General features: G+C 61.2%; 1 protein-coding gene across 5 annotated transcripts in view; it reads left to right on the top strand.

Moving 5' to 3' along the window:
- ACTN4 (actinin alpha 4) overlaps positions 1–23909 on the top strand; it is a 70350-nt gene that overhangs the window by 44507 nt on the left and 1934 nt on the right. Inside the window, exons 4-19 of one of the 5 annotated variants that reach the window (XR_003524047.2) lie at positions 2710–2796; positions 3845–3932; positions 4426–4504; positions 5632–5713; positions 6485–6570; positions 10803–10895; positions 12716–12946; positions 13449–13596; positions 16979–17129; positions 19424–19532; positions 19699–19839; positions 19914–20096; positions 20199–20333; positions 21233–21412; positions 22235–22381; positions 23209–23658. Coding sequence is in view for 4 of the 5 variants with exons in the window: in XM_027617467.2 (XP_027473268.1) it covers positions 2710–2796; positions 3845–3932; positions 4426–4504; positions 5632–5713; positions 7587–7672; positions 10803–10895; positions 12716–12946; positions 13449–13596; positions 16979–17129; positions 19424–19532; positions 19699–19839; positions 19914–20096; positions 20199–20333; positions 21233–21412; positions 22235–22381; positions 23209–23289 (2021 nt within the window). In the remaining variant the exon portion in view is untranslated. Of the gene's footprint in view, positions 1–2709; positions 2797–3844; positions 3933–4425; positions 4505–5631; positions 5714–6484; positions 6571–7586; positions 7673–10802; positions 10896–12715; positions 12947–13448; positions 13597–16978; positions 17130–19423; positions 19533–19698; positions 19840–19913; positions 20097–20198; positions 20334–21232; positions 21413–22234; positions 22382–23208; positions 23659–23909 lie in introns of all 5 variants that reach the window. The other 4 variants (XM_027617469.2, XM_027617468.2, XM_027617467.2 and 1 more) reach the window with 4 other exon arrangements.

Raw genomic sequence — 23909 nt, forward strand, 5'->3', positions numbered from 1 at the left:
AGTGTCAGGGCTCTGGGCCGGGGGGTGCAAGTGCAAAGGTCAGCGATGAGACCTTGCTGGCCACACGGCCCAAGGGAGTGTGGCCTCTGACTGGATACCCAGGACCCTCTGCGCCCCGTGGGGATGCCCAGGACTGTGACCCTTCATTCCAGATCCTCCCCCTAGAGCAACAACATGCTATCCCTCCAGCAGCCAGCTCCTCTTGAGCTCACGGAGCTTTTGGAGATGAGGCGAGGCCTGATGGAGCCCAGAAGCTCCCCCATCAGCTCGTGCTCACAGTTCAGCTCATTAGAGCAGGATTTCCGACACCCTGACATCCATGTTGTCCCAGCTTTTAGAAAAACGAAAACAACTAATTGCTGTTAATGACAGGACTCTGAGAGTTTGGCCAAGACTCTAGGCCAGAGTGTGTGTGCTGAGTTCCAAGGCTCTGCCCCCACCCGGGACCTCTCCGGGAGGGGTGCCAAGTGTCACATGCCCTGGTTGAGGTGGTAGGTGTTTGTTTAAAAAAAAAATCAAAACCCTCAAAATCAGTTGGGCCCTCACATTTTCTGTCCTTACGTGCATCTTTCATCCTGGCTCTGCGCCATCTTTCTGCCTTTCACAGCTGCATTTATTTTGCTCAAATGCTAGCCTGTAAAGACAGAAGGGGTTAGAGGAGAGACCCGGTGGCACTCATCAGTTTTCATTTGAAGAAAAACTCCCATCTAGAAATGTTCTCTCTTAATGCCCAACTTGGTTCACTCCCAGTCCCTGTGACCGCTGGGCCCTGGGACAAAGCTGGAAGGCAGCCCACTGGAGGCGCCCCCAGGGGCTCCAGAATACCTGAAAGCCTAGCCCCCTGCCCCGCCCCCGTCGCCCTACCCTCCACGTGGGTCTGGACCGTAGCTGAAACCTGGCTTCCTCGTAGGGGCACAGCTGTGGGTCCGAGATGCAGCTGGTGCAAGTGTCACAAGAGAAGCTGTCTCCCCCCAACTCCCCTCATAGGAACTCCCTAAGCCCCCCGTGACCAGCTTCCTTGTGCAGCTGGCCGGGTAAAGGAGCCGCGGCCTCCTCCCCAGACCATATCCATGCCCCTGCTCTGGAGTGCCCGCCGCTTGGGAGGAACGTAGATTTCCTGATTGGATGGCTGCCCTTGCCCTGGGCTGGGAAGACTCGGCCTGGTTTCTGGGTCTGGGCTTCTTAACCCTGGGAAAGGGCCTGACAGACATTGTGTCCTTCCCCCTGCCTCCAGCCAGCCGGCTACGCACGTTTCCTTATCCTGACACTCTAAGCTGAAAGCTGCCCTCTCCATCAGCCTGCGTGGCTTGGCTGTGAGGAGCGTCTCCATGGTGGCTCACAAGCGCCCACCTTTCCCTCCCGAGTGTGCCCTTGGGGAAGGTTCGGCCCCCTCCTTTGGGTGACTGCTCTACCTCCTGTCCAAATCAAGCCCATTCTAGAGTGTCCTGTTCTCGAGGGTCAGTGGGCAGGGTCTCTCCCCGCACCTGCTGCGCTGAGATCTTGGGGGGCGGCGGGGAGCAGAAGGGTTTCAGAGGACTGCCGTGGCCCATCTGGCCGATGGACTCAGGGATGAGGCCACTTGCCCTCACTTCTCTTACCCAGCACGAGACACGTGGTGCCCTGAGTGTTGCAGAGAGGACTTCTCTGTAAGCGCCCAAAGCTGAAGAATGTGTGGTGCAGACCCTTCTGTCTCACTCCCAGAAGTTGGAGACTGTAGCGGGTTTTTGGTTAGTTAAGGAAGTGTGTGCCTTACCAGCTGGGCCTGCGTCCCTGCTGTCCCTGTCCTGCAGCCTCGTAGCTTCCAAAAGGGCGGGGACTGGGGACACAGCGGTGCTCACGAAGGCAGGCCTCGAGCAAGTGAACTAGCAAATGCGTGGTTACAAATGATGGTCAGCGTGCGAGGGGGAGAACAGGCTGCTGGGGAGAGGCACCGGGCAGCGCCTGCAGACGGGCGGTTGGGGAAGCCATCCCGGGAGATGTGATGGCAGAGGCTTCTAGGATGGGAAGGACGGCCGTCTGAGGGAAGGGCCGAGGGGTGCACTTCGTGGGCGGATGGAAGGTATGAGGTCCTTCCAGCAAGGAGGAACCTGGCTTGCCGAAAGGACCCAGCCAGAGTGTGCTGGGGAGCGAGGGGCTGGGTCCCCCAGGGCAGGGCTCGTAAGTGGGATTGGGGAGTGCAGGTTTCGTCTTAGATGTGGTAGGGCTTTAAGCAGGCAAGCGGCACACATCCAATGCATCTTTTAAAGTGAGCGCCCTGGCAGCTGTGTGGAGGTGCAGCGCACGGGGCACGGAGGCGGCGGTGTGTCCAGCTCTGGGGGAGACCACGGTGGCCCGGACAAGGGTGGAAGGAGGTGGACAGATTGTCAACAGACAGTAGTACAGGACGCACGTGCCGGCGGGGAGACGCACCCGTAACGGCGTGAGGGAGGCGCAGACGGATGGCTGGGAGTGCCGGCCCTGCGCCGGGGACAAGCCTCAGGGAGGCGCAGGCTCGAGCTGGCCAGGCGGGAAGAGGCCCGCGGGTGCCAGGCAGCAGAACGCTTTGGGGACGGTGCATCCCAGCATTCAGGTGACATCTCCCAGCGAGGGTGGCCGACAGGCCTGGGTAGCTCCCGTCGGATGATCAGAGCTCATCTCTACGCAGAGCCAGCGGGAGTTCCCTCTGGTTTTAACAACCTTCTCATCCTCTGCCCCCTTCTCTGCATGCAGAGATTGTGGACGGCAATGCAAAGATGACCCTGGGAATGATCTGGACCATCATCCTCAGGTTCGCCATCCAGGACATCTCTGTGGAAGGTGAGAGCCTGCGGACTGGCAGAGGACAGCCTTTCTTCCCCACCCTGCTTCCACCCAGGTTGGAGCGAGTTAGATTACAATGTTGGGGTTTTGTCTTCCTGCTTGAGGCTCTGCCCTGTTCCCCAGCATCCCTCCCAGGGCCCAGCCCTGTGCAAGAGTGGTTAGTGAGATGCTGGCCCAGGCTGCAGGTGAGGGGGGCCCTAGCAGCTGCCCAGCTCTGGTATCCACCCAGAACCCTTCAGCTCCCGTGGTCTCCATCTCCGTGGACCCTCACCCGATGCTCGTCAAATGGGCACGATTGGCCCCATTTTACAGTCGAGGAATCTGAGTCACAGAGCAAAGTAGTGACGGAGTGAGGCCTGGCCTGGTTCTCCCGCGGATCAGTACCTACCAGTGTTTCCGCTTGACACCCCCACCCTCCGACCTTCGCCTCCATGACCCGAGGGCCAGTCCGGGCCAGCCAGGAGTGAGCTGCTTCACTTCCCCTCCAAACAGTTGGGTGTGCCAGCACGTGAAGGGGATTCCTGCAGTAGGCCATAGCAGTGACCGGCACAGACGTGTCCCCTGCCCCCAGCACCCCCAGACTGTCCCTGGGGAACAGACAGACAACCTGGGCCCCTCCCACTCCACTTTGCTGAGGCCGCCACCAAGCGGGCCGGGCCCAGCACTCCAGACCCTCTGCTGATTCTTCACTGTTCAGAAGAGGCCGAGGCCAGCATCAGGGGCTTGTTTGGCAGCGTGATCTGGCAGATAAAGGCATAGGCTTTGTGGTCAGAAGCATGGCATGGTCTTAGGTCCTGGTGTGGCCCTGGCACTGCCACTTCCTGGGAGGACCCTGGGCAGGTGGTGTCTCGGTGCTGTGCGTGTGTGCGGGCCGGTGGTTAGGACCAGCAGAGGCCTGCGGCATCTGGAACAGGAGCACCTCTTACTCCCGGCTGTGCTGCTCTCAGTCCGACTCCTGTGCTCGAGCCCAGAGTATCATGGCATGGGGCTGGGTGCTCAGCGTTGGGCTTTGAGCCCGTGCTCACCGCCCTCGTGTGTTCCTCAGAGACCTCTGCCAAGGAAGGGCTACTTCTGTGGTGTCAGAGGAAGACTGCCCCGTATAAGAACGTCAACGTGCAGAACTTCCACATCAGGTGAGCGCCCAGCCAGAGCTCTGCAGCCCGTCCCCTTCCCTCGCTGCCCCGAGGCGGGAGTCCTGCAGTGGGCCGTCTCCCTCCGCCGCCGGCTGTCCCATTCAGGGGGGTCACTCTGTCCCAGAGGTGAGCCCTCGCTCATAAAGGACTTGTCACGTGTCGGGCTGGTCGAAGTGATGACACGTGTTCCCTCCTTTCATCCTCACAACCCCCCAGCAGGGCGTAGGTACTGTTACTACCCCATTTTACAGACACGGAAACTGAGCAAGAGGTGATGAGACTTGCCCAAGGTCGCGCTGACAGCAAGTCAGAGCTGGGATTGCACCGCAGGCCGTCCACCTCCGGCCACTCCACCCTGCTGTCTGCGTGCAGTGCCCGGCACATCCCCTACCCTGATAAATGGGAATTAGTCCTTCCCGTGGGCGTCCGGGCCACCAGCGCTTGCGGGATGGTGCGAGGGCCCTCCCGTTCACCTTCGCCTTTCCATCCCCAGCTGGAAGGATGGTCTTGCCTTCAATGCACTGATCCACCGGCACCGACCAGAGCTGATCGAGTATGACAAGCTGAGAAAGGTTTGCCTCTTGCTTTGCCCTCAGTGGCCCAGAGATCCACAGAGTCTGACCCTGACCCTGATGCTGGGTCACCTCCCCCAAGCCTGTCCACAGCTGGTGTCCTCAGCTGGATTCTGCACTCAGATGGGCAGGCTGGGAGAGCCTTGTACCAGCTGTCACCAGACCCTAGGCTCCGTGGCTGGGTCTGACCTCCCTTGCTCCCCTTGGGGACTGTCCCCTTCTCCCTTTATGGGCATTGCAACTGCCCATGGTTATTTTAGGGCCTGGCCAGCCGTGCCTTCCAGCTCCCCTACCTTAACCTTTTAGCTTCTGGAAGCATTTTCTCTCCACCTAACGGAGAAGAGGGGTAAGGAATTCCAGACCATCACCGCTGGCAGGTGTTTCCCGTGTAGGGGCCTGTTCTGATTTGCCTGTACAAAGTTTACAATCCCGTAAGACCAAGGCCCTGCCCTCTAGGAGCTCCCAACCAGTGGAGAAGGCAGGATAATGTGTCCGGAGGAAACCTGCCCCACAAGGCCATGCACGTGTGCTCAGGCTGAATGGGGGTGGGAAGGGGGTAGGGCCAGACAAGTCGGAGGATGGATGCACCTGAGCTGGCACGGTTGGGGAAGGGCCCCGGGGGGGGGGGGGGTGCATCCCAGTGGGGGGGTAGGGCACGAGCCTGCATTTGGCCTGTTTAAGCCCCGCTGAGCAATTGGATTGGGCTCTAGCTGGACATGGACTAAGGCACATGAGGGAGGGTCTTGAATTCTGTGGACAGTGGGGAGACAAGTGTGAAGGGATGCTTCGGGAAGGCTGGACCTCGGAAGCTCTCGGTTTACCCCCTCCCCGTCACCGCCCCCCCCCCCCCGCCCCCAGTGCCTGGTCTGGACCCCACTTGCCAGGTTTCAAGACGGAGGTCTTAATCTGGGGTCTGGAGGGCTGGAAAGTGTAAGAAAAGAGCCCAGCTACATTTTTTCAGGAGAAAAAGTCGACAGTTTGCCCCACGAAGATTTCCAGAGGCCTTCCTTTGGGTGGGAATAGACTGAGTGCCCCCCCTCCAGTCCCCACCGCAGCACACAGGGCTGAGAACTGCCTGAAGAGCGCTTTCCGGTCCTGCCCCTGCCAGTTCTTCCTCTTTCCCCCAGGACGACCCTGTCACCAACCTGAACAATGCCTTCGAAGTGGCCGAGAAATACCTAGACATCCCCAAGATGTTGGATGCAGAGGGTAAGTACATCCCTTTTGTTCCGTCACCGCCCTGTTCTGTGGGCATGTCTTGCGGTAACTTGAGGGAGCTGGCCGTGCCAGTGAGAAGGCTGAATGAAGCTGGTCGAACCAGGGACAGCAGTCCTGGCCCCGAGCCGGAGCGGGAGCAGTCTGAGCAGACGAGGCAGGCTCAGGGAGGGATGGGCAAGCCGGGAAAGGAGGGGCTTGAAGAGGATAGGTTCTGGGGGCCGCATAAGTGTCCTGCCGGAGCCCTGCCCGAGTCCTGCCCGAGTCCTGCCCCTCTCTCGGGGTGAGCAGGCCAGGTGGCCAGGGAGGGCTGGTTCCTGCAGACAGCCAAGGCGGCTGCCTTCCCTGCTTGCCCCAGGCTCAGAGTTTGGAGCCCATAAAAGGGAGTGTTTGTTTTTTCCTTTTCCGGCTTTTCTCCATTTCCCAGCCGTGCACCGCCCCCAACCAGGACCCATGGCTCTGGCCTCTGGTGGCCGCTGGGGCTGACGGTCTAGCAGCCCCTTGAGGCCATTCTCAGAAAGAGGAAGTGGCCTCATTCTAATCCAGTTCCCACAGCCTTGGCCTTTCTAGAGACCACAGGGGATGGAGGGGCCAAGGGTGTGGACAAGCCCACTGGAGTCACCAGGGGTCACTGAATCCATTCTGAGGGTCCTTCTCCTGGGATGTCTGTGGCCTTGGGAGACTTTGGATCCCAGTGAGCGACCCCCCCCCCCCCGCCCCGCCCGCCCCTACTTGGGCGGTTTAACCCTTGTCGTTCACTTACAGACATCGTGAACACGGCCCGGCCCGACGAGAAGGCCATAATGACCTATGTGTCCAGCTTCTACCATGCCTTTTCGGGAGCGCAGAAGGTACCGGGCAGGGCCAGGCAGGCCCACCTCGCCGCCACTGCCCAATGCCGCTGCTGCCTCTCGCCTCCCACGCTCACCTCATTTCTCTTGCAGACGGCAGTGGCCTCTCTCCGACTGGAAGCCGCCCCCCCGACTCCAGGCGGCCCTGCCCATGTTGTAGTCTTTGCTCACGGTGTCTGTTGAGTGCCCAACCTGGGCCAGACTCTGTTCTAGGCATGGGGCATACAGTAGGGACTAAGGCAGGATCCCTGATCTCATGGAGCTGACATGCCAGTGGGCGAGACAGGCGACAGGCGTGGCCACAGATCAAGTCATTTCACGTGGTGATGAGCACAGTAGAGAGCATGGGGCAGGATGGTGGGGGACAGATGCCGGGGGGCTGTTTCAGGGGGGGCCGCAGTGGGAGACTTCTGCAGGCTGACCTGCGCAGGCACCTGCCGTGATGAGCAGGAGCTGCTGGATGAAGATCAGTAGGAACAGCATCCCAGGCAGATGGTAGAGCAAGGTGCAAAGGTCTGGTGGCAGAAATGAGCTTGGCTTATTCCAGGAATAGCCGAGAAGAGAAAAATGAGGTTGGAGATGGTAACAGGGCCAAGATGTGTAGAATCACAGTAGTGAGGGATCAGGAGTTTTATTCTCAGGGCCCCTGGAGACCATTTGGCGGTCTGTCCTAGGGTGGTAGCTGGTTACATAAGACATGATCTCACTGATGTTTTCAGAAAGATTGGTTAGCCTTTACCCTTCTGGCCCTACACAAGGCTTCCTCTCCAAAGCCAGTAGCCAGTGTCAGAGACCCAGCTCTGGTTAGAAGAGGGATCCATCGATTTGGACTTGCCCCTTTGCCCCTACAAAACCCCCGCGAAATGTGCCCACACCGCCGGAGCCGGGGTTTGGCTTCCAGTCCAGAGCAAGCGCTATTCCTCCCGCATGAGCCTCGGGCCCGGCCCCGGCCGCCCTCCCTGCAGCTGTCACTCTCTCCTGCCTCTCTCTCTCTCTTTCTCTCTCTCTCTGCGCAGATATTGTAGGCACTCTGAGGCCAGATGAGAAGGCCATCATGACTTACGTGTCCTGCTTCTACCACGCTTTCTCGGGGGCTCAAAAGGTGAGCTGGGGCGGGAGCGCCCCTCACTGCTGTGGCTGGAGCCTTGCCCTTGCTGTCCCCCTCATGTCCCCGCCACCCATTTTGTGTTTGGAGCCCTGCCCAGGCCACCTCACAGGCCACCCCAGCGTGAGGACGGATGGTTCTCATGACCGTGGCCTCTGGTGCCGACACATCACGGTTATTCTCTGTGAACAGAGCCCACCCTGTGAGGATGGTGGTGGTGTCCCGGTGTCTCAGAGCTGCGGTGGGCACTCGTGCTCCTGGCCGCTGGTCGCCCTGCCCTTCTTTCTGTGACCCGCGCCTGGCCGCTTGCCCATTGTCCTGGCTGCACGCTCTCACTGGGGAGCACTGGCCTTTCCTGCCCTCTTCACGGCTCCTTCCCCTCCCGGACACCGCAGGAAAGGCTTGGCCTGAGCAGGTTCAATCCTCTCTGGGCCTGCACCCGCCGACCTAGCCCACCCAGCCCACCGGGCCCCCATCCCCAGCAGGGCCACGGACACAGCGCACTCAGGGGTGTCTGTGCCCAGTGGCAGTGGTCCACTTCCACGAGAAGGCGCCCAGCTGGCCCTGTGGAGAGAGACCCTGCCTGGAGCCCTGGGCACCTTTGTCCCCTCCACCTGCCTCCCGGTCTCTTGGGCAGCAGTGTAACTCGCGGTGACTTGATTTCATGTCACCAGTTAGAAGTGGGCAGGGCAGGGGAGGAGAAACCAGCTCTTGTTCATTGAGGACTTACTACATGCTGGGCAGTCCTCCAACAACTCTGCGAGTACAGGTTCCAGGAGAGTCCCAGACACACCCCAAGAGGGTGGGTGCCGTTACCTTCTTGTAACAGAGGAGGAAACCAGAGTTCAGAGAGCTGGGGAGCTGTTCCCAGAGTCACAGGACCGGGACTGCGCCTGCTGTCTCCTGTGGAGCACTTTCCTCGGGGCCAGCAGGGGCCCTCTGTTGGCCATCTGCCCTGGTCCCTGCTCTGTCACCTCTCAGCAGTGTGACCTCAGATGAGTCCCTTCCCCTCAGTCTCCCCATCTGTAAAACGGGGATCCTACCCGTTCCTTTCTCAGGATTGTCCCAAGGATGAAATGAACTCAAGTAGGTGAAGGGTTTCGTTTAGAATAGCGCCGAGCCCTGTAAGTGCTCAGTCAGAGATCGGGTGGTTGGAGCAGCCTGCGGGGCGTGCCCCTGTCCACCGTGGTCCTTCAAGCCCTGTGGCCTCTCCCCACCCATTCAGCACGTGGCTGGGGCTTATGTTTGCAGAGTTCTGCTTGGGGGGGGGGGGGCCACAGGCAGGGAGAGCAGGGGTGTGGGGTGGGCAGCGGTGGAAGATTCCTGGACTCAGACCCAACCTGACTTGCAGCACATTTGCCACTGGACTCACCGCTCCGCAGGCCCAAGCCAGCCTCACTGCCCACCACGTCACCCTCTCCTGCCCAAACTGCCCTCCTGGGCATAGCGCTGGCCTCCTCTGTGGTGGAGGCTGGGAGGCCTGGAGGGATTTGTGGGAGCAGATAGCAGCAGGAGAGCTCAGGCCAGAGCATTTGGGGGTTTGAGTCAGCTGGGTCACTCTTGTGAGAGAGGAAGGAAAGGCCAGGCTACTGGGAGCTGCCCGTTCACCAGGGATGGGCTGCGCTCAGGGTTCTCCAGCTGTGGGTCCAGCTTCCCCCAGCCCGTGTTTACTTCTCAAGACAGCCCTGCAATGCTTTTATTAGTGCTGCTCTTTGTCCTCAGAGACTCAGTCCAGTCTCTTGGAGGAGTGCTCTCTGGCATTTGTTTTATTTTACAAGCGCAGGGCGAACTCCAGACCTCGCAGGAAGTATGCCCGTTCTCTCCTGATCGTTTATTTCCGGTCACTAAGCATTTGCTCCTTATTCCTTTGTTCGCTCCTTCATTCGTCAACTCTGAGTACCTAAAACCTACCGAGCCCTGAGTGGGGTGCCAGGAATTCAGCGGTGAAGCAGAGCACCTCTGACTAGCAGCTCCCGCCTTCACGGGTGGATCTGAGCACGGGGTGCCTGTTGTCTCTCCAAGTCAGGGGTCAGGGACTGACCTCCGCGACACCCCCGCCCCCCAAGCTGGGAACCTTAGTTCTGCTTCCGGCACTCACTTGGCCGAGGCCCTCATGAGCCTCATCTCCGAGGAGCAGTGCCTGGAGCCGTTGGTGCGTGCCCTGCAGTGTGATGCGCGGTGTGTGCATGTGTGTCCACGTGTGTGCGCACACCAATCCCAGCTGGCCCCCCCTCACCTCCCCGCCTGTCCCAGAAGCAGCGTGTGGATGGGAGCGGCTGGGCGTCGGTGCCTGTGGCTAGCGGGTCTGGAGCCATCCCCAAGCCTCTCTGTTTTCCTTCCCCACCACTCCATAGACCCTCCTCACTCTTTCTGTTCCTGTTCTGTTGCCGTTTCAACTTCTCCTCTTGGACCCTTTCTGTGCTTCCTGAAAGGTACCTGGCTTCTCCTCTCCCCGTGTGGCACCCCCTCGCTCTCCTTCTCCACTCCTTGCATTTCCGCCCCAGCAGGACAAGGCAAGCACATTGTCCCATAAGTTCTGAGCAGAGACTGGTCACATTCTCCACTGCTGCCTTCTGCCCCGTGGATTGTGACTTCTGCCCAATGAACCATCCACACCCACCTCTGAAGGGGACACGTGTGCTTTGCGGCTGTGCGCAGACTTCTCTGGGGGCACCTGCACCTCCACCTTCCACCACAGCCCTTTGGCGCTTGGTCTCTCCACAGCAGACCTTCCTGCCTCGAGGGAGATTCCTTCAGGGATTGTCCTAGTGGAGGACCCCACCCAGCCTCACTCCTCGGCCTTCCTCTCCATGGGCCTGTTAATCCATTTCCTCCATAGTGGCAGGGCTCCCTGACCCCTTCAGCACCTCTGGGGTCCAGGCCAAGGGGCCCAACCTTCTGGCAGGGGCGGTGGGGGTACCTTAGCAGTAAGCTGTGGGGATGCCGGCAAACCCATCAGGACACAGCTACTCTGGGTGCCATCTTGCTGGAGCTGTGCTTCTCTCCTTCCTTCTTCGGGGCGTGCTGTGTGGGCTGTGGATGGGCCAGCTTTCAGGGGACGAGCCTGTCAGGAGGGAGGGTCACCAGCCCCCAGGGGCCCCTGACCGGGACGCTTCCCCTGCCCCAGGCTGAGACCGCTGCCAACCGGATCTGCAAGGTGCTGGCCGTCAACCAGGAGAATGAGCACCTCATGGAAGATTATGAGAGGCTGGCCAGTGACGTAAGTCTGCCACTCACCCCAGCCCTGGTGGCCTCACCGGAGCGGGAGGATTGGGTTGCCTCTGGTTACCCTTGGCCAAAGGTCGTGTGTCACTTGCAGAGGGGCGGGCAGGTACAGTGGGGACCCTTCCTAGATAAGGGCATAAGGTTGCAGACTGGAGTGTGGCCAAGCCAGCATGTGGCCTTTCCAGGCTAGTTTCACAAGGCTAAGGGTCAGACCCACGGTGTCACCATGCTCCCTGGCCCCTGCGGTCTTGAGCTCGGGTTCCTACAGAGGTACTCAAGGACAGTTTCCCGAACACCCCACCCCTTCAGACCTAACGGGGGAGGTTTTTGAAAACCTGCCATGCCCTCCGCGCGGGCTGCCTGGCTCTGTGGGATCGAGGGAGACCCCGGAACTGAGCTGGTGACAGGACTGTGGTTCGTCATCGCGGGCCCTGCGCCTGCATTTCCTGAGCAGGATCTGCTGTCTCGACAGCAGCCCTGGGCAGAGGGAACGCGCATCGCCCCTTTTCCGAGTGGGGAAACAGACCCAGAGGGTCGGGCACCAGGAGCGCGAGTAGACCAGAGAGTTGGGCTTCAAACCCAGGCAGTCCCACTCCAGAGCGTGAACCTGGAAAGTCCTTTGGGATTGTGGGTGTTTAGTACATCTCTTCCGGATTCCCGCCTTTAATTAAAAAACTTCTATTTGGGGAAAAAAAAAAAAACCCACAAAAACGTTGAAGCTCCTGGAGAGCAGTAGTTTGACCGCTCTTCGAGACTAGTGGTTCCCAGACTTCGGAATGTCATGAACCAGGAATATTTGGGAAAGTAGTTGACAGCCAACCTGTAGTGAGAAGTTAAAAAAAATTTTTTTTTTAAGTTAAGGATATTTTTTAAAAGAAAAAGCTTGCGGGGCACCTGGTTGGCTCAGTCATTGAGGTGTGCGACTCCTGATCTTGGGGTTGTGAGTTCGAGTCCCACGTTGGGGGTAGAGACTACTTAAAAATTGTCAAAACTTAAAAAGCTTCCATCAGTTACCACCATCCACCATCCACCATCCTTTCTAACACCGAGAAAAAGTTAAAAAGGTTCTCTCTTGGAACCCCATTGCTTCCTAGGAAAGGGCCACTGGCACCATGCATCAAGATGTAAAGGCACATAGATACCTTTTTACTTGGTTTTCCCATTTTGCCAGAGTTTGGCATTTGGGAACCACTTTTTCAAGCATATCTGTGCTGGACAAGAACTGATTTTCCTTTGCAAGGATTGTCCTAGAATGTCCAGTTTGTTTGCTTGTTTGCACCTGTCCTCTATCACAGATATGAGTGGCTCATAAAAATGTCACCTTTATCCCTCCCCCCCAATTTTACTGTCAAACTGTTTCCATCCCAAGCCCTGTGCCTGGCGTGCTGGCTGCCTTAGAATGAGCCCGGCGTGCTGTGGGCTCTGCCCTAGAGGCACTTACAACCCTTGAACAAGGAAGCAGCGAGATGTCTCTCTCAGTGCCAAGCTCAGTGAACATGGCAGTGGAGGGGGCGGTGCTCGTGTGGTGGGATATGATGGGAGCGGTGCCTGAGTCGAGGCCGCCTCGCTTCGATAAGAGTAAAGGAGGCCCAGGAGCAAAGGCATGAACAGGAAATAACCAGAGAACACAGTGGTTCAGAGGGGTGCACACATCCCCGTAGTTCCCAGCCATAGGATCCCAGTGGGCATCCTGGAGAAGTCAGGCTGGGGAGCAGGGCTGATCCCTGGGGACGGGGGCTGGAAAACCCGTATTCCTCGTGCCCATGAGCGGGGCCAGGCCCCCCCAGCGCCCTGAGGCTTCTGCTGGGCCTGCAGCTCCTGGAGTGGATCCGGCGCACCATCCCCTGGCTGGAGGATCGGGTGCCGCAGAAGACCATCCAGGAGATGCAGCAGAAGCTGGAGGACTTCCGGGACTACCGGCGCGTCCACAAGCCACCCAAGGTGCAGGAGAAGTGCCAGCTGGAGATCAACTTCAACACGCTGCAGACGAAGCTGCGCCTCAGCAACCGGCCCGCCTTCATGCCCTCTGAGGGCAAGATGGTCTCGGTGAGTGCCCGGGGCCAGCCAGCCGGGGCCCAGGACGGGTGGCCTGACTCCCCAGCCAGCCTGTGGGGGGAGGGGTGGTAGGGGGTACGCTTGACTCACCACGTTCCTCCTCCCGCCATCACGCCCTAGAATTTTACACCCATCCGCAAACCACACCTTATTTTGTGTGACGTTTGATTGTGGATCCTTGGATCTCCGCGATTCCATGACCTACCCTCCAAGTGCTCAAGGCCTCTTCTCAGGAGAGGGATGGTCTTCACAGTCACCTGGCTCCCGTAGCGCTGTTGATGGCACTCCTTCATCGTCACTTACTCATTTACAGAACAGATTGCACCCGCCATGTGCTGGGCCCCGTCCAGGCACATGGATCTAGCAAAGAAGGGGCTGGACATGACCCCAGCCGTTTCCACCGCCTGCCTTCCCATCAGTGACCCTCAGGGAGGCATCGCCCTGCCAGCGGGCCCAGCTCCCCTTTGTGAGCCGGTCGTCTCTGTCCCCACAGGACATCAACAACGGCTGGCAGCACCTGGAGCAGGCCGAGAAGGGCTATGAGGAGTGGCTGCTGAACGAGATCCGCAGGCTGGAGCGGCTCGACCACCTGGCAGAGAAGTTCCGGCAGAAGGCCTCCATCCACGAGGCCTGGACCGACGGTACGGTCCTCCGGCCCCCTCGGTCTGCTTCTCTCTCGCACGCCCGAGCACATGCGTGCCTACACAGCCCCTCCTGTGTCGTTGCGTCTGTTTGTCAGACCCCCTTTCCTGCTGCTTGGGAACATGTCTGTCAGAAACGTGTCTCTGGGTCCCCCCAGCCCCAGGCAGAAGGAACACTTGGGAGCTGAGCTACCCCGTCTGCTCTAGTCTCCGAGACTACTCACAGTCAGGCCCCTGCCTGGTGGCCGAGGCTGTCCTCCAGGAACGCAGCCGAGCCTTGTCCCGGTTCCAGCCAGAAGGAGACCCTTGTCCCTCTCCACTCTGCCGAGGTTTCCCCGAGGATGGTGCCCCTGCACCCCCTCAAGGCGGCGGGGGTGGTGGGGGGTGCAGGGCTCCCGTCCTGGGGAACACAGGCTCTCCCATCCCCGCAAGCCTGTGTTCAGATATGCCACCTGCCTTCCTACTCCCGTACCCTTGGTGACCGTGGACTTGGCACAGGAGAGCCCGTGCTGGCTGGGCCTGTGTGCCTGGGCACGGTCCTTATTAGGCAAGGCTGGGCAGCCGCCTCCTGGTTCAGCTGCCTGGTCTGCAGATGGTGCTCGCTGACCGCCGGCGCCTGCCGCGGGAGCGCTTTCTCCCCTTCAGGGGCCCGGGCCCCCAGAAGGTTGGCTTCTCCCAGGAGGGCAACCAGTGGTGCCTCCTGGTTCTCAGCAGCCCTGTAGCCGCCTACTCCCTTCCCATCACATCCCTGGCCCTCGGTCAGGACCCACACCGTGCCTGAGATTCCACTTCCCGGGAGTGCTGAAAGCCTTCAGAAGTGGGCCGGTGCCTGGGAAAGCCACGAGCCCACCCACCTGTGGCCGCCTCCTTCCCGACGGTGCCCGGCTGAGTTCAGCCTTCCTTGTGGGGCTCAGGGTGGTGGTGTCCTTCCACCCCACAGTCCCCCACCAGGTCCTCACCGAGCTCCTGGGGGCCCCTCTCGCTGCTGGACGGGCAGCCCCGGCCCAGGCCAGATGCCGAGATCTGCCGAGAGGCCCCAGCCCTGGCGGCCTGCCAACACGCCACGTGCGGGATCCGCAGCCCCCGGGCTCACATCCCCCGTGTCACTGGCGGCAGTGCCGCTCACACCCGCCCTCGTCACGTTAGTGCAGGCCGCTGTTTTCCGGCACCCAGAGTGACACCTAGTCCCTCCTCTGCTGGGGAGAGCATGTGGACGAGGCGGTGAAGTCGGCTCAGCAGTGTGCTGGGGCCGGGCGGTGCGCCTCCACCTTGGCGGCAGGGTGTCCTTGCTGGAGGCCGGGGGAAGGGGGAAGCTGCCCTTCAGTTCATTCGCTCATTCATTCGTTCATTCGGCTCTTCCCTGAGCCCAGTAGTTTCTGGGGGTGGGGGGCTGGCCCTGACCCAGGGAGCCTCGTCAGAGCGTTCGTCCCGTCAGAGGGCCCTTGGGCGTGTAAGTGCATTTCACCGCGTCCGTACCCCGCGCCTGGACTCAGCAGTCTCCTCCTGTCCTTACCTGTGCCCGTCCTTCCACAGACCCTGGGCCTCATCCCCGGGCGCTTCCCTCGTCGGGCTCTTGGCCCATGTCGTCAGCTTTTCGGTCCATCACCTGGAGCGGCAGGGGGCCCCAGGGGATGGTGTCCTGAGGCTGAGGGGCGTGGGTGTGATGGCCCCCGAGTTCTTCCCCTGGGAATGACTGGCACTGGCCTTCCCCCCACAGGCGTTCAGGGGAAGTTGGCTCAGTGTGTAGCCAGGGCCCAACTGGTTCAGTGGCCTCCACACGCCCCTGTCTCACCCCTGCTGTGCCTGCAGGCACTTTGGCATCTGGCCTTGCCCTTCACGTCAGCCTGGAGCCCCCAGGCAGGCTTGCCCACTCTCGTTCCCAAGACCTGAAGCTTCTGTCCTCTGAACCACCCAGTTATGCAACACAGGAGGACAGACTGACCTCCTGGCCCCCTCTACACTCCTGGGATCCCATGCTAGCAGCGTCCTTTCTCTGGAGGGGTGGGCCCAGAGAGAGGGCTGAGCCACCATATTCCAAGCCTCCCTCACCATCCCCCACAGCTCGCAGGGGCGAGGGTCCATGTGGATGCTGTGCGGAGGGTTTTGGATTGTCAGGGAGGAAAAATGAAAACGAGCCTCTGCATCCCCACTGTGGCTGCCCCTTGGCCTGAATCCAAGGCATCTGTGGCCACGGGCCACTCCTCCTGACTCTCCCCAGGGCCCCCCCCTTGCCAGCTCCCTTGCTGAAACCCTGCTGAGGCAGAGAAGTGGTAACCTACTATTTCGGGTTCCCACCCTTGGGAGAAAGCAATTTGGTGAAGGGAATTGCAAGCTTGCCTTTGTGGTTAAGCCTTCTGCCCCAGGGCTGGGGCGGCGGGCCCGTGGAGCCTCTCTCCCAGGCTGCTGCCTCCTGCCCACCCGTGCCAGGCCCTGTCCTCAGGGCGGATGAGATTCTCATGGTACTAGCTCCGTGTCCACCCTGCCTGGGACTTGAGACCAGGAGCTGGCCTGGGCCCCGCTTTACAGATGAGGCAACAGCTGGGGAAAGGCCGCATGCCTCCCCAGGCAGGCAGCTGTTGGTCACATGCTCTGGTGCCAAGCTGAGGAGTGGGTCTCTGAGCTGCCACCCCAAGGGTAGCCCCCAAGGTGGCTTACCTGAAGCAGAGCACCTTTAGGAGCCAGGGGTCCCAGCCACCTTCGCAGACTGGCCTTTCCCCGCCCTGTTCTCTGCAGTACCTCCCCATGGTTACAGGGCTTCTTGGAGCTTCTGGCCTGGGGTATATAATTAGCCAGGCTCCAGAACGAATAATAGTGTGCCTCTCCTCCTTCAAAGGACCTGACAATGGGCCCCACCTCAGTGCACATAGTAGGCCCGTAGGATGGCCTAGGACCCGGAGGTGGGTGACAGGACCCCACCCCGAGGGAGCCTGGCCCCCCAGTGCCAGGGAGGCAGGCACGAGGGGTTGGGCCCGTGGAAAACTCTGACTGGAACTCTCCCCCTGCGCCCACCCTGCCGAGGCATGGGCTGCAACCCCAGATGCTGGCCCTCCAGGGATGGGTGTCCACCTTTCCAGCGGTGGCACATTCCAGTCCTTACTGTCCACTGATAGAGGGCTCTAAGTTTAGAACACACAGGTTGAATTGGGTATCGGTCTCAGGCCCCCTAGTCCCACAGTGTCTCCTAGCTCCATCCAGGGTATAGTTGGGCTTAGAGATCCCTTGAAAAGGCAAGGAGAAAGGCTCTGGAAACTTCTAGTCTCCATGGCACCATCCTCGGTGAGGCAGGATGTGGGGTCTGAATCCCATTTTCTAGGGTTGGACAGCCCCCTGGACTCCCGTTGCGCTGTTGTCTAAACACCTCCTGCCCTCTGCCCACCGCCAGGGAAGGAGGCCATGCTGAAGCAGCGGGACTATGAGACGGCCACCCTGTCGGATATCAAAGCCCTCATTCGCAAGCACGAGGCCTTTGAGAGCGACCTGGCTGCACACCAGGACCGCGTGGAGCAGATCGCAGCGATTGCTCAGGAGCTCAAGTACGTGAGGGGTCGTGGTGCCCCTGCCCAGGGGTGGGGGGCGTCCCGGCCCTCTCCGTCCCCCAACCCCCGTCTCCTTTCAGATGCCAGGGAGGGGCCTTACGGGATGATCCCTTTTGCCCCCCCAGATGAGAAACGGAGTGGGATCTCTCTTCTCAGGCAGAAGGGAGGTCTCTGACCCCTTTCCTGATACCTTAGGCTGTAGGGGTCCCTGGGGCTCTACCTTCTGCCTGCTACACCAAGGAGAGACCCCTTGGCCCCCTGATGGAGGGGGGCGGCCTAGCCCCTGCTGCTCCCACCCGCTCCTCCCTGAGGGGATTGGGCTGCACAGAGAGCCCATTGTTCTGCCCGGCCCCTTCCCTCGCTTGCTCAGAATACACTTATTGTGTGAGCTTCCAGGCAGCCGGCCTCTTCGCCCTCCCTTTCCCACCCCAGTCAGATAAACTTGCGCACACAGTTAGTACACCGAACCTCCAGAGCCAGTGAATGGGGCCTTATTCCGCCGGCACAGTGGCCAGCAGCAGGGAGGGCCCAGGGTGTGGGAGGCCTAGGCCATTACTTCATGGAAAATCCACAGGGCCTGGAGGGACGGCATGGCTCCCAACATAGCCGTCTGCTCAAAAATAGGATACTCGGCTGGAGCTGCCCTTTCCACAGACACCCCCCACCCTGCCAGTCATCCCTAAAGTTCTGCTTGTTTCTACAAGGCTGGGGCCCAGCTGCAGTGCCTGGTGGAGCCCCACGCCAGGCGGGGCCGTTTCTCCTCCCTGACTCACTCCCTCTGCACTGCCCAGTCGCTTTGGGGGTTCCCGTTTGCTCAGCCAGAGGCAGAAGTGCTCAGCTGCTTACCTGGGGGGCCCTCACGGTCATGGGAAACAGTGTCCCCTGGGGTTTCGCAGCCTCTTGTAGGCTTGAGCCTCAGGGCCTGGCACGCCCAGGAGGAGGAGAGTGAGGTCACACGCGCAGATGTCCCTAGCAGTTGTGGGAGGTGGGATGGGGGCATGTTCATGTTCCGCCACTGACAGGCAAGCCCCTGGACGCTGATAGGAAACAGGCTTGGAGTAGGTCCTTGGCCAGCCTGCCTCCCAGGCACCGGGAACAGAGGTGGGGCACCTGCTGTCTGGAGTGAGAGCAGGTGGCTGCTCAGGCAGCTTTCTGGACAGTGGTGCTGCAGGAGGAAGGAAGGGTGGTTTGCGGGTGCGTTCTGTTCCCCCAAAGATGAGTTAGAGGGCCAGGTGCTGGCCAGGATGAGCCTGAGTAGAGAGCCGCTGAGTGTCGGTGAAGAGCAACAACAAAAGCTCAGAGCAGTCAGTGCTCCACACGTACTGGCTCCTTTAATCGCCCAGCAACCCCATGTTACGGAAGGGGAACTGAGGCTCAGGGTGGCCAAGAGGCTTGCCCACAGTCACATTGCTGGGGGGTAGCTGAGCCAGGAATGGAGCTCAGGCTGCGTGGCCCGTCTGTGGAGCCCAGCCATGGTCCCCGGCCCCATCCCCCATGTCCTGTCCCTCCCAGAATTGTTCCCTGCTTCCCATCCCTCCCCAGGCCCCCAAGGTTCTGCTTGTACCTCGACTCCCTGGAAACCTCCTGCTAAGAGAATCCAGTGCCTGGAGCCCAGGAGGAAGGAATCCTGGGCCAGATGGGAGGAAAGTAGGGGCGGGAGGGGCCAGGAACTACTGCATCAGCCCATTTCTGTCTTAGACATAGTATTAATTGCTTAGAATGACATTGCAGGTTTGCTACTCATTTTTCCTTTGGGTTCATTAAAATAAATCCTTTTAATCACTGTTGGTGCATCTACGCACTGAGGCCCAAGGACTGCTCTCAGCACTTCACGTGCACTCAGTAACTGGAGCTCCACCATGATCCCATGCCTGTGTCACAGAGGGGAAAACCGAGGTCTCCAGAATAGGGAATTCATGCACCGGGGGTCACATGAGCACAGAATCACAGTCAGGATTCAGGCCGAGGGAACTTGGCCCGGGAGCCCATTGTTTAGCCAGTGTGCTGTGCTGGACCTTTGGGTGACAGAAGCGGTCCAGACACAGGCATGGTTGGGGGCTGCACTGTGGGGGTCCCTGCGTTCGCATGTTGTGACAGCGATTCTCAAAGGTAGTCAGCAGGGACCGCCCCGCCCCTCTGTGACCCCTCCGTCTGCATTCCTCCTGCCTTGGAGAGGGTGCGGGCTTGGGGGGCGAGGTGATGGAGGACTGGTGCCCTGGCACCAGGGGCACCCAGCGCAGCCTTGCCCCCCGCCCCCCGCCGGGTCTCATGGCCACACGCCCCGCCCGCAGTGAGCTGGACTACTACGACTCACACAACGTCAACACCCGCTGCCAGAAGATCTGCGACCAGTGGGACGCCCTTGGCTCTCTGACCCAGAGTCGCAGGGAAGCTCTGGAGGTGAGGGCGGGGTGACGTCACCCGTGGAGCCCTGTGCCCCTGGGGGCCGGTGGGGGGCGGGCGACACCGGGAGCCCCCGGCTTTCCCCGACCCAGCCCCGGACCGCCAACCACCTGCTCGCCGACTGACCTCCCCGCTCGGTCCCATCCCTGCCCACACGCACCAGAAAACGGAGAAGCAGCTGGAGACCATCGACCAGCTGCACCTGGAGTACGCCAAGCGGGCAGCACCCTTCAACAACTGGATGGAGAGCGCCATGGAGGACCTCCAGGACATGTTCATCGTCCACACCATCGAGGAGATCGAGGTCCGCTCCCACCCGCACTGCCTGTGGGACCTCTGTGGGCCTGGGCTGCCCTTCACGCCGCCTCCTCCTTCCAGGGCCTGATTTCAGCCCACGACCAGTTCAAGTCGACGCTGCCGGATGCCGACAGGGAGCGCGAGGCCATCCTGGCCATCCACAAGGAGGCCCAGAGGATCGCCGAGAGCAACCACATCAAACTGTCGGGCAGCAACCCCTACACCACGGTCACCCCGCAGATCATCAACTCCAAGTGGGAGAAGGTGGGTAGGCTCGGCGGCGGGGCCGGGGCCGGGACCGGGCTGGCCGGGCGAGGGGCCATCACCTGACCACCGTTGTTCACCACCACCCCCGGCCCCCCCCAGGTGCAGCAGCTGGTGCCCAAGCGGGACCACGCCCTCCTGGAGGAGCAGAGCAAGCAGCAGTCCAACGAGCACCTCCGCCGCCAGTTCGCCAGCCAGGCCAACATCGTGGGGCCCTGGATCCAGACGAAGATGGAGGTGAGGGCCCGTTGCCCGAGCCTGGCGGAGCCCAGGAGAGGGTCTTGGGGCAGAGTGGAGAAGGAGCTGCCGTGAGTGGGAGGCCAGCCGCCTCCTGGGAGTGGGAGGGTCTGTGACTGTGTTGATGGAAGTGGCAGCACCCTCCAGAGGGAAACAGGGTGGAGGAGTCAGGTAGGAGAGGGTTCGAGTCTCGGCTCTGCCCTGCCCGCTGACCAGGAGGTCAGGTACGGTTTAGCTTCTGTTCCTGGGTTTTCTCATCCCTAGAAAGGGATGGAAACAGTCTTTTCATTGCCCTGGCAAATGCTTTGGGCACTGCTCTGTGGCAGCCCCATGGCAAGCCCTGGTGTTGCTGGGACCAGGGTGGCCCAAGTGCAGACCCTTCCAGCAGGCTCACCAGTGAGCCTGGGGACCCAGCCCTGGAAAGTTTGCAGGAATGCTGATTGCAGCCCTGGGCGCACCTCCCAGAGTGCTCACTACGTGCCAGGCACCAGGCCGGGGTGGGGCTCTGGGCTGGCTGAGCTGCACGGCCACCCTGGGAACCCACGCGTGGGGTACTCGTGCTCAGGAGCATAGATTCTGAAGCCAGCCAGGCCTGGGTCTGGAGCCTGACCCTGCCTCCCGCTGTGAGGAGTTGTTGCGTTTGGGCCTCATTTTCCAGGCCTGTGGCCGTCCTGGGCCTCACAGGGAGTCTGGGGTGTGCACTGAGGTTAGGCCTCACCGGCCTCAGCCTAGACGCTACCCCCCTTCCCCCTCCCCACCCGGCAGCTTGTATAGTGGAGGGGGGCCTGGAGGGGACAGTCCGCGAACAGCAGGCTTCCAGGCAGGCGAGGGGGGGGCCGGAGGTGGGGGGATGGCAGCAAGGGGCCTTCCCCAGCCGGCGGCCCATGCCTTCCATGCAGGAGATCGGGCGCATCTCCATCGAGATGAACGGGACCCTGGAGGACCAGCTGAGCCACCTCAAGCGCTACGAGCGCAGCATCGTGGACTATAAGCCGAACCTCGACCTGCTCGAGCAGCAGCACCAGCTCATCCAGGAGGCCCTCATCTTCGACAACAAGCACACCAACTACACCATGGAGGTAGGCCCACCTGGGCGCCCCCAGCCTCCCCTCCTGCCCGCACCGGAGGGTCCCTGTGGCAGCACAGGCCCGGCCTCTCTAGGCCAGACAGGTTTTGCCTGGTAGAAAAGGTGTCTGCCACTTTCTCTCCCCTCTGTGTCCCTCTGACCAAAAAGACTAGATGAAACGTATACACATTTTTTAAAAAGTACGGTTTTCCCACCGTTTCTTCCCTCACCAACACAGCCCAGGGTCGGGACACACTCCTGGGAGAGCTGGGAGGGAGGGCGGCCCCTGCCCACTGTGGGCTCAGTGGCGACGGCCTGGCTGGAGGACACAAATCAGCGCAGGCACCCGCTTGCCATGGCCGGGTTGATGTGTCGGGGCTGGTTGTCACCCTTTGGGCAGCCTGACCTCGTCCACGGTGACGCTTGACGCCCTGCAAGTGCGCTGCTACCACAGACAAACCCGGGTTGTTTCCCCCCCGCCCCCCGCCAAGAGCTGGTTAAACATTGCCCCCTGTATTTCTGCGGTTCCCGCGTGGGTGCGGCGCATGGACTGGGCCGGCCCTCAGCTGCTTCCGTCAGCAGACACAGACTTGACATCACCCCGCTGCTGGGCAGAGGCAGTGGGGAGGGGCCATGCCGCTGTCCCCGTGTGGGGCTGAGGCGCACAGGAGAGCATGGGGCTGGGTTGGCGTTTGGGAGAGTCAGGGCTAGCCCACCTCCAGGCCATATGCCCACCCCGGGCAAAGAGAGCCGGGCTCCAAGTCCCTGGTTGGTGGCGGCAGCGGGGGTCCCCGCACCGGCCCGGCCCATGCCCATGCCCTTGCTCCGCCCCCAGCACATCCGCGTGGGCTGGGAGCAGCTGCTCACCACCATCGCCCGCACCATCAATGAGGTCGAGAACCAGATCCTCACCCGCGATGCCAAGGGCATCAGCCAGGAGCAGATGCAGGAGTTCCGGGCGTCCTTCAACCACTTTGACAAGGTGAGCAGCTCCCTCTGCCCCTGGCGTCTTCCCTCCCCACTGTCACCATCCCATCCTGCCCCCTCCGTCCTTGCATCTGTCCGTCCACCTCACAGTGCTGAGTATTGGCCACCACTCCCCGGGCTGGCAAGGCCCCAGCCACTGAAGCGGGTGCAGAGGTGCATCCCTCGACCCACAGCCTGGGCACTTTCCCTCAGGAGGAGAAAGGGGGGTGGGGTCCAAGTCCTGCCTCTGGGGCCACGTGTCCTCGCCAGCCTGCTGATGAGACTCTGGGACAGCCTAAGTCCCAGCATACCCGAGATGTGCGGCCTGACCGTGCATCTGGTCCATGCGTACGTGGAGCGTTGTAAAGATTCAGAACGCCGGATCTGGTCTGGCAGGCCCCCTAGGAAGGCCCTGAGCACCTGAGTTTGCTGCGGTCCCCACCCGCCCTGCTGGGCCTGGCGCGCCATCTGCCTGCCTTCTGTGGGTGGGAGGGTGCACGCTCAGCTCCACACTGTCACGTAGGGACCCTACTGTCCCAGATAGGACGGAGTGTAACCTCCTCTCACCCCAAATCCTGGAGGCAAGGAGAGCTCCCTGCCCTGCTCTGGCCGAGGCGTTGGGCAGGCCTCTGACCACCCTTCTTCAGGCCGCCATGCCCCTTGCCCTGCTCACCGTCCCTAGCCATCACCTCGTCCGTGTCACCTCTAACTCTGTGTTTCCCCCCCGATGTGTTCCCCACCCCCTGCCCTCTGCATGTGACCCCGGCCCCTCTCCCCACGTCTCCGCGCCGGCCTGGTCTCCATGCCGCCCCTCGCACACACCTGCCTTCGGACGCCCGGCAGGACCACGGCGGGGCGCTGGGGCCGGAGGAGTTCAAGGCCTGCCTCATCAGCCTGGGCTACGACGTGGAGAATGACCGGCAGGTATGCGCCCCCCTGGGCCCCAGCGGACTGTGGCATTAACTGCTCTTCTCTCTCTCTCTCCTTCTCTCTGTCTCCCCTCCCTCTCGCCATCCCACCCCTTGCCATGTGTGTGCCATTTCACTGGCTCTCTTGCCTCCTCCCTGCCCTGTGTCTCTCTGGACACCTTCCCCCTTACCCGGTCTCCCGGGGCCGCCTGTCTCCCCGGCTCCCGCCACTGTCCTGTCTCCCTGCTGTGCACATGGGGCGGCCCCTCTTGCCTTCTCTGGGCCTGGTCTCCTCTGCTGTCCCTGCGTCCTCGAGCAGAAGCAGACAGGCAGCATGGACTCCGATGACTTCAGGGCTCTGCTTATCTCCACAGGATACAGCCTGGTATGCGGCCTCTGCCTCCCCCTCGCTGCTGGGCCTCTCCTCCCCCCACCCCTCGCGCAGCCTCCCCCCTCCTCCTCACCCGCCTCCTCGGGGATACTCCCCCAGCAGAGCAGCGCAGCCGTGCCCCCTCCTCCTCCACCTGTGCTGCTTCTGCTGGGCAGGGGTCTCTCCGATGACCCCCCCCCCCCACCACCACCCACCTCCTTTCCTGGAAGTCTCCTGAGAGAGGAGGTCAGGCCTCTGGCTCCCTA

The sequence above is a fragment of the Zalophus californianus genome, chromosome 17 (genome assembly GCF_009762305.2).
Source record: "Zalophus californianus isolate mZalCal1 chromosome 17, mZalCal1.pri.v2, whole genome shotgun sequence".
Taxonomy (NCBI): Eukaryota; Metazoa; Chordata; class Mammalia; order Carnivora; family Otariidae; genus Zalophus; species Zalophus californianus.